The sequence below is a fragment of the Myotis myotis genome, unplaced genomic scaffold, assembly GCF_014108235.1.
Source record: "Myotis myotis isolate mMyoMyo1 unplaced genomic scaffold, mMyoMyo1.p scaffold_m19_p_4, whole genome shotgun sequence".
NCBI classification, from domain to species: Eukaryota; Metazoa; Chordata; class Mammalia; order Chiroptera; family Vespertilionidae; genus Myotis; species Myotis myotis.
The window spans coordinates 29,608,367-29,625,250 of record NW_023416346.1 but is presented as its reverse complement, the minus strand read 5'-3'; the positions used below and the strand labels follow the sequence as shown (position 1 = coordinate 29,625,250).

Genomic DNA, 16,884 nt, shown 5'->3' with positions numbered 1-16,884 from the left:
GGTATCTGGCCAGTGTGCAGAAGATTTAGTTGCAGTGTAACAGATACAATATTTTCAAAGCCACTTTTGCAGCACAGTGATGACTGTAAACTAGCATTTTATGGATACTAGCCCATGATGCATTACCCAAACTGGCCTTTGGGGGAAAATGTCAAAAAGCCATTTTCTCATTATTAAAACTTAGTATTCACTGTGTCAAATGTCTTCAAAATGCCACTATTAGTTCAAGGGAACATTTACTTGTAGAACAGTATGAACTTTGAGTAGAGTTAAATTGGCAAACATTAAATAACAAATAGAAATTGCATAGCTGACAACTGCAATACTCCTTGTGGCAGGAAGCTGAACTATTTCCAGTGACACAAATACATGAATCGCTTACTCACCTATGAAATTGTTCCACTCAGAATCAAGATCTCCTTGGTTGGCCAAACAGCCTCTCATGATGTTCGAGCAGTAGTTGTAACATGGCTTCACAGTCACTAGCCCCTGGCAGTGGGAGCAGTAAATCATCTTCAACAAGGCTTGGGTACACTGGGCTGTGGGTGTTACCTAATTTGGGAGAAGAAAGAAACAGTGTTGGGAGCAAAGATAGACACAGAAGTTGCAAGTCTATCAATATGACCTTGAAGGCTTGGCCATGACTTTAACTTAAGAACAGTTGTGATGAATCACATTTAGCAGGCCTGGCCTGCTTCCTGAAGAGGTGAAATAGTGCAAGGTTAGATAAAAAAGGTGTGCGCTGGGAAGAAGGATTGGGGGAAGATACGGATTAACATTGCATTACCTTAAATAACCAAGCTCCAGGTAACTCTCTGTAAACTCTCACTCCTCCTTCCTGTCTCTCAATCTCTGTCAGCCACATATGCACTCTCACTCACATTCAATGACTCAATTATTTCAAAGTTCTTTTACAAATATCTTTCCAGGATCATCCATGAGACGCATTAGTAGAGGCTACTTTACCTGTCCACTGTGCATGGCTTGCTATTATGGCCTCTACCATCACTGTGTTTGCTTCGCCAGACTAGAAAACTAGCACACCTTTCTTTTCAAAAACTGCCTTTGAAACTTAACCCACTAATCAAGGTTTAGAAGGGTACCCTCGTATGTACTCCATTCTATACCTATAGTTGTGCAGAAGGCAACATTAATGTAATCTACAGGGAAGAATATGAATAAATTTAAACTTGTAGTTATGTGAGGGCCTTCCAAAGCTTGGGAGCAATAAAGCAGAGCCCTCAGGGAACACCTGCTGAAAAAGGTGGGACTGCAGTTAAATTTTGAAGAAGGAATTGGATTTAAGTTATTAGGAAGAATATGCAATTTGAAAGCACTAAATGAACAAAAGCTGCAAGAGAAAATATATCAAGCATATCCTGGCATCTTAGAATGGGGTTGAGGAATTGTGGGAGATAAGGTTGGATACATAGGAAGGAATGTGTGCATGGACAGAATTTAAAGGGGCTTCAACATCAGGCATAACCAGACAGGACTACTGAAAGTTCATGAGGAAGGGGAAGAGCTAGGGTGAAAGCAGTACTAAACTAGATTGGACTGGCCATCCTCTGCCGAGAAATGAGACTTAGTTTCATCTTCCTACTTTCATAAAGTGAAATTATCTTGGGCATGGAATTGCTCATACCATCCTGTCACTCATTTCCATCAATGCTTAGAAAGCATCCTGGCTACGTATCACAGACTGGCTGCTAACCAAATGTTCTGGTCTCCCTATTCTCTCTGCCCCACCCTCCTCTTTTGCAGTCAGTATCAGATGATTAGTGCATTCCTCTCTATCAGTACCAACCAGTTCTGCAAACACAGACTTTTGAAAGCAGATACCACTGCAGAGAACAGATGCAGGGATACAGGGCTGTCCAGCAGTGCACTTCACCTGCTCGGGGTGTGATGTTGCATACCACTTATCAACAGTACCCCGAGGAACAGAAGAAAAACATGCCCCCTCTTATCGCAAACAGCCTAGAAGAGGGGGAGAAAACATCCAACAACATGGTAATTATATACACGAAAGTCAACATTCCCTATGAAGAAGTAGGATTTTTCCCCAATTTTAACCAGTCCCAAATGTTTTCCTAGGCACTAAGCTAGTCTTTTTGACTATATATTGCTATAAAATCTTGGCTAACCAATACCCTAGAGGAGTGGCCATTCTAGATAGCTAGGTTTTCTGGATAGATTTAAGTTCATTCCTTTAAATAAGTCACATATAGTTAAGACTTTGATACTTGTCCACCCCCTCATTTTACAGATGAGCAAAAAGGCCTGGAAAGAGGAGGTAGCTGGAGAATTATAGAAGTCTTAGAGTTGGAAGGGGCCTTAGAGATGAGAGTAGAGCTCTCACATTTAAGGGATAAGAAAAGCAAAGCCAAAGAGATGAATCGACTTGCTGACAGCCACCCTGATACATTTGATTATAGTACTGCACCTTATCAAACCTTTGGGATGAAATGATTTCCCAGATGTATCATGTTTCCCTTCCTTTTAAAACAGAATATATTAAACTCTAATAGTAGGCATCAGTCATTTTTTTCTTTATCTTAGTTAGATTCAGGTTCCACATTGGTGAGACTACTAAATAGCTGGATTTTAGAGAGGTAAAGAGTTATTATGTAAATGCCTAAGAAAAATCACACAATAGCACATGGAATTTATTGAATATTATGCTTAAAAGGAAACAATATCCTACTACGAAGAAATATAGAAGGCCAAAGTGTCAACAAATAGTTACTGAGCACCTATTATGTGTCAGGGATTATTCTGGAATGTATTTGTGAACAGATAACAAGGCAAGTAGGAATTTCTAATTTAGAATATGTAACCTGTTCTAGAAAATGTGAAGAAATTCCAAAATAGTATAAGCCTTTAGGAAATAAACAAAAATTTTAAATCCAATAGTTACATTCCAGAAACATTTTTTCAAATAAGTCTTTCTTTTTTTTAACTCTAGGAAGCAGTCCACTATATTCTTAGTTTAACTGTAAATCTAAATCACTTATGCAGTAGACCTTATAGTACCCTCTCTGAAAGTAGGTTAATGGCTCAAGTTTTAAAAACAGAGACCACACTAAATGACACAGTAGAGTTTTATTTAAAAGAGATTATGAAGCTTGGTTTAGCGGAGTTTTTTCATTTCATTCTTTGGCAATGTGCTGGCTCATGTGCTGCATATGATTTGTTGTTTAACTACTAAAAATGATTACAAGGAAGTGGCTCTACATGCTATGGAAACACTAAATAATACCAGAACTAAGAAGAGAAATGGCGAAGTTATAAGAAAACTGGGACAAGAAAAGACATATGATACACCAAAGTTGGAGATAATCTGTCTTTTGACTAACAAGCACTAATCAAAACACCAGGCAGTATTTTAAATGAAGGGAATTCAGAACCCAGGAAATAAACCCCTCATGTGGGATGAGGAAGCCCTAGTATAAGAAAAGAGTTGTAAAATAGTCACGAGACCTAAAGAAACAAGGGTTCCAGAGAAAAAGCCAATAATGTGACCACTCCTCAAGTCTTGAGTCCCCATTCTTGTCAACCTGCCCAAGCTCAGGATGGTGAACTTAAGAGTGCCAAAGACCAGCACTACCTCTGACTCTGGACTACCCCAGGGGATTAAAAAAATAGCTGACTTCCTTTTGGAATCTTCATGAGTTTATCATTTCATTTCACAGATGAGAAAAACCCAAAGGGAAGAAAAAGCCAAACAGCATGTGACACTTCTATTTAAATTATCTTGTGGAGTTTCTTTTTTTAAAAAATATATTTTATTGATCTTTTACAGAGAAGAAGGGAGAGGGACAGAGAGTTAGAAACATCGATGAGAGAGAAACATCGATCAGGGGCCTCCTGCACACCTCCTACTGGGGATGTGCCCACAACCAAGGTACATGCCCTTGACCGGAATCGAACCTGGGACCCTTCAGTCTGCAGGCTGACGCTCTATCCACTGAGCCAAACCGGTTAGGGCTCTTGTGGAGTTTCTGGAAGAAGTCTTGGATCTCCTTGATTCAATGATGGCTCTTGTTTGTCACATCATGGTACACCAAGCTCTGGTGGGTGCCCCTTCATTAGCTTTCAGTGGTCTCTTCACCATACCAGGGCAAACCTTTCCCCAATAAACAAATATAGTAGTGGACTAAATCATGCCTTGTTCTGGGAAATAATTTTTAATAGAAATTCAAGTTCATTCACAGTCTACTTCCTTATAATATTCAAAATCAATTACTTATTTACAGAAGTTGTTTTATTCCAAAAGACTTAAGACCAAGTGGTAGATCATGCCACATGGGGATTCACAAAAGGGTAACCATGCTCCAAGATCTTAGTATAATCTTCAGCTATGTATTTATTCTCTATGTATGGCACGCCACTGAAAATGATCTATCTGATTGTTCCTTTGGGTCACAGCATTTGACTAACATTTGATATATTTTCCTTTTGTTTTGAAGGATCTGTTGAGCTCAGATGTCAGTGACCTCCAGAATCCATTGGGCTGGAGTCAGGTGGGGTTATTATTGCTTTTATAAAAGTCACATTTCAGACATCTTTTATAGATTAAATAGTTTCTCAAAATTATATTGAGAAAGAACAGGAAAAGGAAAACTGTACACTCCTCCTTTCCCCCTTTGAACCACAAACACAAAGAATAAATTAATGTTCTCAAAAGAGAAAATGCTTCATTAATTCCTATGGTTTCATGATCATGAAAGTATTGATGTCAAGATTCAAGAGAAAAATATTCTGTTATTTGTCAGAATAACTTGTGTATTGATAACTTTCATTGGATTTTATTCACTTACATGATATACATATGTTCCAGGCTCTGTTTTATGCTTTACACATTTTAACTCATTTAAAGCCTTAAAAAATAATGAGATGAGTTTATCATTTCATTTCACAGATGAGAAAGCAGAAGCCCAAAGAGATTACGGAGCTCACAGCAGAACTTCCAATAAATGGCCAAGATTTGAACCCAAGAAGTTTGATTATAGAGCAGCTACCTTGGACTCCCTTGATGGTTATCTGAATGATTTCTTTTCACAATAGAGCATAGGAACCCTAAGGGAAATACATGGAGCTAGACCTTCTCCATAGCTCCTAGACCTAGTACAGGGTATCCACATACAGTGAGCACTCAGTATGAGGCTGCATGCTTTCTAGTAAGAATTTGCTGTTTTCAAATGTATGCAACTGTTCTATGTGGAACAATATTGAATGGATACTTAGATGATATTATGTTGTTTAATAATAAACAATAATGAATTATTCAGTCAATGCTATATCCTTCCCTGTGTTCAATATGTTACAGGGGTAACAAAAATACGAATACACACACACACACACACACACACACACACACACACATATACATACAAATATACATGGATATAGGTATATACAAATATACATGAATACAGATATATAAATTTAGATATGCAATATCACTCATCATAGCCTGCTCACAAAGTAAAAGGCACAAGTAAACACTGCTAAATATGGAGAGAAAAGATTTCACTTGAGTAGAACAAAACAGAAAACAACACATTTACCAAATTTTTAACATTTTGAAAGAATTTCAGCTAAATGCAGCAGTGGTTACTAATTTCTGCTAGAAAGTGTGATGTTATTTATAGAAGAAAAAGGTTTTGACATTATTTATATAAGACTGAGGTGGTTTTATCTGTTTACTTGGGGAAAGGGAGCAGTAAGATAGAAAGGGACCATCATCTGGACTCAATACTTCTATATTAACAAATCAAAATCTATCTGAGTTACTGACACATAATGACAATACATAATAGCTAATTTTCAAGCCTTATAAAATCCATCAAAACTCACCAAGGGCTTTCTAAATGTTAGGGTTAGGAGGCGCCTTCTAATTTAGATTTTAGAAGGCAGTCTATGTTTCATGGTCAAAGTCAGTGGGGGAAAGAATCCTGATTTCCTTTTTAATTTATTAAGACTTAAAAATACTTATTCCTGCCTTCCTCGGGATATACATTTAACATGACATCTGTACACCATTTCTGCTATTAAAAGCCTTTGCAGAAAAGTCCCTTTCTCTGCAAAGACTCTTCTAATATGAATCGAGCCTTTCTACAAAATAATCTGCATTTTCCAAACACCACATTAAAAACTACTGCAAGCATCCTGAAAAAAGAAAAACACTGGAGCAGTACTCTTCATGCAGCCTGGATTTCATTTCAGTAATTCAGAATGAGCCTTAAGCCACATTACATAGTGATGGCAGTCAACATGCTGCACTGAAGTTAAAAACACATTTCCTTTTAGTTTATTCCAGTTCCAAACATACATTCTGCTGCAACATTTTTTTCCTGCACAGCCAATAGTACCAAACAAGCAGAAAAGGTCTAGATTTTATCTGTTGCTTGGTAACATAAGCACCCAATAAAAAAAAACAACAGGAAATATTTCCCAAAATTATGGTAAAAGAAAGAGATAGGGTACCCAAACATGTGGTGAGAAGTGATGAGTTTATTCAACAACTTCCTAACTAGTTTTGAAGTCAATATACACACAAAGGAAGGACGATGAGATGTTCCTATTTCCCTGATAACAGAATGTTAAAGACATAACAAAATATATGGAAGAAGCTAGATTTCATTAAATGTTTGTAGATGCATTGTAGTTAAAACCGAAGTTGCATAAATACTTAAAAGTATGTCTTGTTTTGTTTCAAATTATTAGACTCACTTATGACCTAGAAGTCAAAGCATCATGGAATCAGTCCCCTTGTAGAAGACTCTATTTGTTTTGAGAATATATAATCTCAATTTATTCAGTTCTTAACACTTTCCACACTCTTAACATCACCATCTCCATTGCCACCATAGCTAGAGTCCCACCTTCTTCCTGCAATTCCAGTTCTTGAGTTGGAGTGAAAAAGAATATTAAGGGTTAAATAAATATTTACACTTTGTTTCTTAAAAGCTTTTTATATTGACCATTTATAGAAGTTGTATTTATAATGATTCAGGGAAGTGACAAAATAAATTGTGTAGTACTTTGTAGGTGTTGGGCATTTTGAATAGACTGAAATGAAGGGGGAGCAATGGAAATTGTTTTCAAGGCAGGACAGTCATTAAGACATCACAATAGAAAGGTACCGATTTCTAATTATAGTCCCTGTAGTTTGGGGTGGGGATGCAGACATAGCCCCATTATGTCAGTGTTAATTGAAACCATGAGAATGCAACTCTCTTTGGCATAGGAGCTATTAATTTTCATGGTACATGTAACCACTTGTGCATTTCGAAAGACCAAAACAGACTTCACCCTTCCAGGCAAAACTGCTACAAGCAGGTAAATAAGAAATGTCACATGAACCATGACAAGTAAAGATGGAATAAGTAATACAAAGATGTGTAGCACCAGGCTTTCTTGAAACATCTGTTACTAATTAGGTCTTTTCTGAAGTTTGAATTGTAAAACTCAAATGGAGTAAGCTGAAATTACTGAATATTTTGGGCCCAGAAAAACTGAAGCAAGACAAGTATACTTCAACTAAAAAGTGACTTTTCTCTTGAAACAAGTTAGGCTTGCTGATGCTAACAGCCTTTAAACAGCTTAGTGATAATCAAATCATTGCTCAACATATAACCGCAACCTTTTGTTGCAGAAGTAAACTGGAAAAGCAGGACATCCACTAATGAAGAGGTGGTTGGGAACATCTTAAGTACGCAACAACTAGCCTCAAGACTGAGATGCTTTTCATATTTGAAATTAAAGACCTTTTTCTAGATGAAGTAGGTGAGGTGGCTCTCTTTAATTAGGAAATACATTCTCCACTCTGAAAGGTCTTTTTTCAGGCCCAAGGTAATTAATTCTATTGGACAGCAAAAGAAGGAATGTTGTTTATCTCTTAGATTGCTGTAGTTTCATCTGCAAACTACATTTGGGATAGCAGTTGGCAGGAGTGGGAACCCACATGAAAAAATACTGCTTAGGTACCCAAACTGGTTGAAAAGCTTACTTATTGTATTAATCAAATGTAGAGTTTTCAGCATGTTCAATTTTAAATATGTTTTTGACAGCCAAATTATTTATTGTCTTCCAATACCACTGTACCTTAAATAATAATAATAAAAAATACCTCATAGACACAGACAATAGTATAGTGATTACCAGAGGGAAAGGGGTTGGGGGAAGTTGAAGAGGGCAAAGTGGGGACAAATGGTGATGGAAGGAGATTGACTTGGGGTGGTGAACATACAATACAGCATACAGATGATGCATTATAGAACTGTATCCTTGAAACCTATATAATTTTATTAACCAACATCACCCCAATAAATTCAATTTAAAACAACCAGTTTAACTGGTAGGCATACTCCAAAATTTAATAAAAAATATTTCTCAAATGTGAAAATATTCCTATATTCCTTGTATGCTTCCTCTAAACAGAAATATTACATAGATGATAGATTTTTTAACATAATTTATGTTTTAGCACCTTTAAAAGTTGATTCCTGAGTGTTATTATTACATAATTTTGATAACCTAACCCAACTTCATTGAAGGATTTGGTTTCAAGTTGATCCTTAGGTCTAGAAGAAACTCAGTAGTGAAGCAAAATATTATTTTTTAAAGTTTCCAATTACAACACTTAGTCATAAAACAGTGTTGTCAACTAAACAATTGGCAAGTAATGTTTATTCAAAGCAAATTAAGTGCTATCGCTTGTATCCATTGTATTCCCATATAACTATGGAAATATCTTGTAAGCAGATATGGAAGTACAATGAATATGGAATAGAGATAAATTCTTTAAAAATTAGAGTTATATTTAGAAAGTAACTTTCTCAAACAATTTAACAATACAAAGTTACACAGGAAATCTATTTCCTACTTTAAAAAAAATCATACCAAAGGACCCTCAGAAATTGATTGTGACTATTTCATTTTGGATCGCATACTCTTTATTGCATAAGCAAGGGTGTCTGCAACTAAATACAAAAGTCAACCTTATTAATTTCCTACAGTTAATTTTGAGAACCATGTGAAGAAGAATACAACACAGGGAAGCTACATCTGCTCACTTCTCCCTTAAGGAGCTAGGATGATGTAGACAATGGCAAGCTTTACACCCCTCAATCTTCTAACATGCACTGAATTCTATCTAAACTGCTTCCTTGTTTCATCAACCACCCTCCACTCCAACTTTGACTTTCTGGAATCTCAGTTCCCTAAGGGGGTTCCAACCTTGCAAAGTGAGACTAAGAACAAGACAGGCTTGAGCCAGCTCCCTGGTCCTTCCTAAGAATCAATTCAAAGGAAGGTGGATGGTTAATGTAAATAAGCCACAAACAACCAAACACTTGCCTTTACTTGTAGGCACACACATGCAAACCACACAGCAGCACCTTTCCACCTATTCAGCTTAGGATGAAATGAAGGAATTTTTGAAGGAGGACAAATGTGTTATGTGAACTACACTGGAAATAAGTTTGGTCTGGATTAATTGTGCCTTGTTGGGGGACTCTGACATGAGCACCTCCAAGATTAATAATGGTTGCTGAAATGGGCAGAAGTTCAGGAACCAGATTATTTCTTCAATTATAACAATCATCTCCCCACTTGCTCCCACCCACTCCCATATGCCCCAAAAATGTTTTGCAATTTACAATAAAAATATCAGGGGGAAAAAGACTAACAAAAACATGCTGGAAAGAACTGTTTCCTGACAGTTTCTGGCCCAGAGATAAGAGAACAAATAAAACTATAATAAGTGCAACCCATCACCAAATCCTTTTTATCTCCCAATTCCAATATGAAATATCCTATAAGCACCTATCTACACTAATAAAAGAGAAACATGCAAATTGGTGTCACTCCGCTACACCCACCAGCTAATCAGAGTGACTATGCAAATTAACCCAACAAAGGTGGAGGTTAATTTGCATACACAGGCGCAGAGCGAAGACTGAAGGCTCTGGCTGAGTGAAGACTAAAGACTGAAGTCTGAAGAGGCTTGGCTTCTCCAAAGGCCTGGGTCCCGGGTGCCGGAGGAAAACCAGTGCTGGCAGCCAGGGGAAGGAAGGCCTATTGCACGAATCTCTTTGTGCAACGGGCCTCTAGTTTTTTAATAACTCACAATTCTTTAGAATGTCTATCTTCACTTTGGTGAATGTTAGTTTTCTCTCTACCTAGGGTGACCATGCAACCTGGTCTGTCCAAGAAAGTCCTGGCTCCTTATTAAAAACTAGTGGCAATGTTGTCTGGGTAGGATTGCTAATAAGACTTCCTGATCCAGACATTAAGTGTCCTAGTTTGGGCAATAAATTACATGATACTGTAACACTAAATGAACTCTCTAATAGGCATTCAGGTTAATATTCTGGTGTTTATACTGCTGTCTAATTTTTATTGACCACTCCTCTAGTCCTCAAAATAACCAAATGACCTAAGTATAAGCTGTTGTCCTTTTGTCTACAGGATTTTTAGAAATGCACTAAAATTTGGCTTTTCCTTTGAGGGCCTAAAGGTACTAGCACTAAGATAAATCTTGCAAAGATAATTTGGCCCAGTATATTCTATTTCTTCACTGGTACTGAGTGATGAAAGGGTAGAAGTGGAAAGGCCTTCAAAAAGTTTTCAATTTATGCCCTAGTCAGTTTGGCTCAGTGGATAGAGTGTCGGCCTGGAGACTAAAGGGTCCTGGGTTCAATTCTGGTCAAGGGCACATGCCTGAGTTGGAGGCTCCATCTCCAGTAGAGGTTGTACAGGAAACAGGCAATCAATGATTCTTTCTCATCATTGATGTTTCTATCTCTCTCTCCCTTCCTCTCTGAAATCAGTAAACATATTAAAAAAAAGAAGTTTTCAAATTTCATCTTGGTGGGGTGGTGTGGGGTAGAGCGTGGGGGAGTGAAGGAACCACAGAACCTTTCCCCCCTTCAAACCTTGCTCAAAACCCTACAGCATAAAACTGAGAAAAGCAAAGCTTCTCTGGTAGAGCCAGGAGATAAGGTCACAGATTTACAGTCTCACCCACTAGAAGACACCCATCTCCCTTGCCTCTCTCCTCAAGGAAGCCCCTGAAGCACCTCCTTAGACCTGGTTCCAAAGAACACAGTCTGAAAAATAAAGGTCTAAGACCAATTCCTTTAATTTACAAATGAAGAAAATGTGGCTCAGTTCATCTGCTTTTGCCCACATATTTCAATTTCATCTCCTCTACTGGTAATTCCATAAACAAAGCTATAAGTCAAGAGTGGGCGGCCCACATAGTCATTGAAAAGTGTCTTCTTAAGGTATATACCTTATAACAAAGAAACATACAGCAATGGATGTTAAGTGCTTTTCTAGACTACAACTAGTAGACTCAAACAGAGTCACTCAATACAACCTAATGTGGAGCCTGTTTGTGAATGTTTCTTCCTCTGGAGGGAAAATGGAATAGAAGCTGAAAATGAGTAAGGAGGTATTAAACCATTTTAAATTAAGGTTCCAAAGTGAACATATATTCTACTCCTAAGAATAGCTACCAAAAAAAAAAAAGCTACTGAAAAGAATGATAATGATATATGAAGATGTTCATCATAGTATTGTTTATAACTGTACAAGGCACATGTATAAACACAAAGTGTAGGAGAAAAGAGGCAAAAAGAATTGAAAAGGAAAGAAGAGTTACTGAAGCAATGGAATTCTGCTGATTTCTTTTTCTACCCCTCCTAAAGTTTCTTTTAAAATGAAACCAAACAAAACAAAAACACAGAATGCAAATAGCACTTACCACAGAGACTTTGCTTACTACATCTCTTGCAACTGCTAAGCCTTGAGCAAAAGTACGGGCTGCTACAAATGCACGAGTAATTTGTAGTTTCAATTTCCGAGGGACATCTCCAAAGGGCTTCAGCTGCTCCGTATACTTGCTCACACATTCCAGATACTCATCTGTGAAGTGGTACTGCGAGTTCACCAGGCGGAACATCCGCTCCAAAAGGCGAGCCCAGAAATCATTTAGCATTTCTTCCAGGTTCACATTTCCCACCACATAGTAGCGCTTCAACTCTTTGAAGAGATCTTTAAATAGCTCAGAATTTTGCATGTATAAGTGGCCATATGTCTTCACAAACATGTCATTCAAGGACTTTTCTGCATTTTCAAGTAGTTCTTTAAAGAATTCTAAAAACAAAACAACAAAAAAGAAAAAGGTTTTCAGTAATTAAATAACCAAGTCTTTTTTTCAGGTAAATTTGAAATAAAAAAATCATTAAATTTAATTGGAAAACATGCTTGGATATAGAGTAGATTTCTTTTGGTGAATGCGGCATCTCTGATCATTTGTCAATGAAAAGAAATCTATATCACAAAATCACACAAAGAGAGGTAGAAAAATGGAATTTTAAACTAACTTATCAGGAGCCAGAATAAAAGAAATATATGTACACACACACACACACACACACTCATTCTTCTCTCTTATTCAGTCACAAGATAAAAAACTAGAAAAAAATCAGTACATGAAGTCTATAACATGAAGTGTCCCAGAACTTTATGCTGCAAGAATCTAAACTGATGTTAATAATGCCTCCTAATTGTAACCTGACAATAGGACAGGTGTTTTCAAATGGTGTTCTTTTATTTGAACACATTTATATCCACATGACAAGTAAGAAAACTGCCTGGGAAATGCTTGAAGCCAAGAAAAATAATGAAACACACCAAGAAGCAAACACATAATTTTTCTGAAAATTAGGTGTCCCCTTGTGTCACTGGTTCAAATTGGGGTATCCAAATTGACCTTGAGTTGCTAAAAATTCATACAGTAACATCATGAGTTTTTTCTTCCGGTGAGGGTAGAGGGAGGGAAAGACAGAGGGAGAGAGTAGAGGGAGGGAAAGACAGAGGGAGAGGGGGAGGGGGAGAGAAAGGGGGAGGGAGATGAAATGCATAACAGATTCAACCAATATAAAGACAATAGGGAAAAATAACTGAAAAAATATATAAGTATACCACATTATTTCAGACTTACATTTTGCCTACCACATACCCACAACATATGTGTTGAAGATTTTAATCTCTTAAGTACAAATTGCAAATTAGTTTCTCCTGAAGCTTTCCTCAGGAAATTCAATGAAGAGGAGCTAACAGTGTATCTGTAACATTAATCATTCTCAAAAAATCTACGCCTGGTATAAAAATAAATACCTCATGATATCAAGTTTTTAAGTAGGAAATGTAATAAATACCAAAGCAAAATATAAGGACCACATCAAATAAGAAACTGCCTCCAAGTGAACATGGAGCAGGAAACAAAATATGATGCCTCCTTCAAAGCCAGAACATTAGGGAGCTTATCAAAATGCAATAGCACTACAAACCATTCTCTGTTCATGGTGGGTGGGCAAACCAGAGGCTGAAAACTTATTACAAATAGTTTCTTAAACCTGGACTGAAAACACTGAAGCCTTTTGGAGGGAATGTGTGTGACTTTCCTCACTATCAAGAGATTCCATACCTATGCCCCTGTATCATCTTCATGTGGTTCATGAGGCTTGGAGCTAAGTTCATAGTCCTTTGGGCCCACCTTTTCAAACTATGTGTGTTTTGTTTGTCTATTTTTTTTTTCTTTTACCACTTGCCTTTTATTTCCTGGGCTATCTTCAGAGAAAGGGAAATTGATTCCCTCTGAAGATTAAAAACTAGGCAAGTCAACTACTCCATTATCCCCATCACAAGTGTACAGCTTGGCATTTTTACCAATGTTTTCTCCCTGGAAGAAGGACAGAAAGTACAGAAGGAGCTGAAGGAACCACATGAAAAGCATTATTCAAATCAGGTATCTGGAAAGGTCTCTGATTCTCTCCAAAATCCCCAGTGGTTCTCAAGTGTGGTCTAATGATGGGCATGCATCAACATGACAAGGACATGTGTTAGAAATACAAGCTCTTCGGCCTCAGCCTAAACCTACTAGGAATCAGAAACCCTGAGTGTTAGGCCCAGCCACCTGTGACTCTGCTGCACCCTAAAGTTTGAGAACCACTGCTCTAGTCAGTGAGGCTTCTCCCATTTTACCTCTCACTTGCAATGACCACCAGCTCAAGCAATGAGCTGAATGTGAAAAATTCAAGTAAGTGTTCATGTTTTAATTAGTGGAAAGTGTCTTTGTAATGAATTGGGTTTTTTAAATTTTTGGTTGCAATCATGAGTGTGATTTCTTCATGATGTTTTGGGGGCAAATTTTCTTGTGTGGAATTGTCTCTCAAGTAAATGTCAAATGCAGGTGGCATGTCTCTGGAATTCAAAGTTGGGGAGTCTCAAGGTGACAAAAGAGAACATAAAAATCATCTGGTCCACTTTCTACCCCTTGCTTGAATCACCAGCATCCTTGTTAAATGGGGCTGATTTTGGGGGGACATAAAAGAAAGCACACTGAATTGTGTTATTACATGCCCAGTATGTTGCACACATAGACAGCTCTCACATAATGGAAAAATAGAGTGTGGTCATTGAGATCAATGTGCAAGTTTTATGTCAACCCAGTGCTATTAATATTTTACAATCTAAACACTAGATTCCAAGGGCAACCATAAGTCCTTCCCTATACAGCTGGTCCCAGACTTACAATGGTTTGACTTACAGTTGACATTATGGTGCTGCGAAAGCAATACATATTTAGTAGAAACTGTATACTTCAAATTTTGATCTTTTCCCATGATAGTGATATACAGTACAGTACAATGCTCTCTGGTAATGCTGTATAGTGAGAGCAAAATGATTTTGCCCAACTTTAGGCTAATGTAAGTGTTCTGAGCACATTTGAGTTATGCTAGGCCAGGCCAGGATGCTGAGTAGGTTAAGTGTATTAAAGACATTTTTGACTTAGAAGATCTTCAACTTACAATGGATTTATCAGAATATAAGTTACTCCACTGTCAGTTGAGGTGCATCATATTGTATTTATATTATATTATATTATATTATATTATATTATATTATATTATAATATTACATTACATTATATTATACAAGGGGCCCAGTGCACGAAGATTCATGCACTGGGGGTTTAAGGGGGGGGGGGGTCCCCTCAGCCCGACCTGCACCCTCTCCAATCCGGGAGTTTCTGTCTGTCTTTGCAATCATATGAGCGAATTGTCTGAGACCCCCTATCCAGTTTGGTTTGTTGCTCACAGCATAATAGAGGCTTTTTTTTTTTCTTTGATCCATTGGTGGAGATTTCCTGGAAGTTTTAGGATATCTCCCCTTTAATTTTTCCTAGACACTCTGATTTTACTTATGTCTCTCACTTTTGCTCTCCCTCCATCCCCAACTGCAACAGTAATTGCTCCAGGCTCACTTTGCTCTAGTGTCTAGGAGATCCATCTGCCATCAGAACTACGATTCCCAGCATTCCTGGTGCTCCCCGCACTCTAGGTTTTCCCTGACTGAGGGAGCCACATCCCACAAAGCTGCTGGCTCTCCTGCTCTGCTCTCTGTCTGGTGACCGAGGGAGCCATGTCCCCCCAAGCTGCCAGCTCTCCCACTCTGCTCTGTATATGCAAATCACCCGCCATCTTTATAGAGTTAATTTGCATACTCACTCCTCATTGGCTTGAGCGTAGCAGAGGGACAGTTAATTTGCATGTTTCTCTTTTATTATGTAGATTAATTTTATTATATTATATTAATTATATTATATTAGAGGCCCGGAGCACAAAAATTTGTGCACTCAGGGGGGTCACTCAGCCCGGCCTATGCCCTCTTGCAGTCTGGGACCCCTCGGAGGATGTCCACCTGCTGGCTTAGGCCTGCTCCCTGGGGGAACGGGACCAAACTGGCAGTCAGACATCTCTCTGGCAGCCCGGCAGCCCTCGGGGGATGTCCACTTACCAGCAGGGAGCAGACCTAAGCTGCAGTCTGACATCCTTAGCGCTGCTGAGGAGGCAGGAGAGGCTCCCACCACCACCGCTGTACTGGCAGCCGTCAGCCTGGCTTGTGGCTGAGCAGAGCTCCCCCTGTGGGAGCGACCTGACCACCAGAGGGCAGCTCCTGCACTGTGCGTCTGCCCCCTGGTGGTCAGTGAGTGTCATAGTGACCAGTCATTCCCAGTCATTCTGCTGTTAGGGTCAGTTTGCATATTACCCTCTTATTATATAGGATAGAGGCCTGGTGCATGGGTGGGGGCCGGCTGGTTTGCCCTGAAGGGTGTCCCATTGGGGTGCCTGACCAGCCTGGGTGAGGGGCTAATGGCTGTTTGCAGGCTGGTCAAGCCGCCCCCACCCCTCAGTGGGGACCCTCACCCCATGGAGGTTTGGCCAGCCTGGGTGAGGGGCTGATGGCTGTTTTCAGGCTGGGCACACCCACTTTAGGGTGGGGGGGTCCCCACTGGGGTGCCTGGCCAGTCTGGGTGAGGGGTTGAAGGCCATTTTCAGGCTGGCTAAGCCCCCCCCTTCCCCCCCCCCCCCCCCGGCAACGGAAGCTCCCAGCCTCTCCTTTTTTTCTTTTTTTTTGTTCTGGGATTTATTTACCTTCTATAATTAAAACTTTGTAGCCTTGAGAAGAGTTCAGAGCCGGCCAGGGCAGGCGGGAGGGAAGCTTGGCTTCCTCCATTGCCAGGGGCAACCAAGCCTCCTGCTCGCTCCAGCTCCGTGGCCACAGCCTGCTGAAACCATGTATCTGGGGTTTATTTACCTTCCATAATTAAAACTTTATTGCTTTGAGTGGAGCTCAGAGCTGGCTCCGGCAGGCGGGAAGCCTGGCTTCCTCCATCATTGGGGCAGCCAAGCCTCCTGCTTGCTCCAGCTCCGTGGCTGCTGGCCGCCATCTTGGTTGGGTTAATTTGCATATAGTCACTGATTGGCTGGTAGGTGTGACTTAAGATGTAGCAAAGGTACA

General features: G+C 39.1%; 1 protein-coding gene across 1 annotated transcript in view; it reads right to left on the bottom strand.

Annotated features, from left to right (window-relative positions):
- GPC4 (glypican 4) overlaps positions 1-16,884 on the bottom strand; it is a 119,946-nt gene that overhangs the window by 9,789 nt on the left and 93,273 nt on the right. Inside the window, exons 3-4 of the mRNA XM_036304623.1 lie at positions 11,780-12,171; positions 387-552 (exon numbers count right to left, since the gene is read on the bottom strand). Of these exons, the coding sequence (XP_036160516.1) occupies positions 387-552; positions 11,780-12,171 (558 nt within the window). The remainder of the gene's footprint in view (positions 1-386; positions 553-11,779; positions 12,172-16,884) is intronic.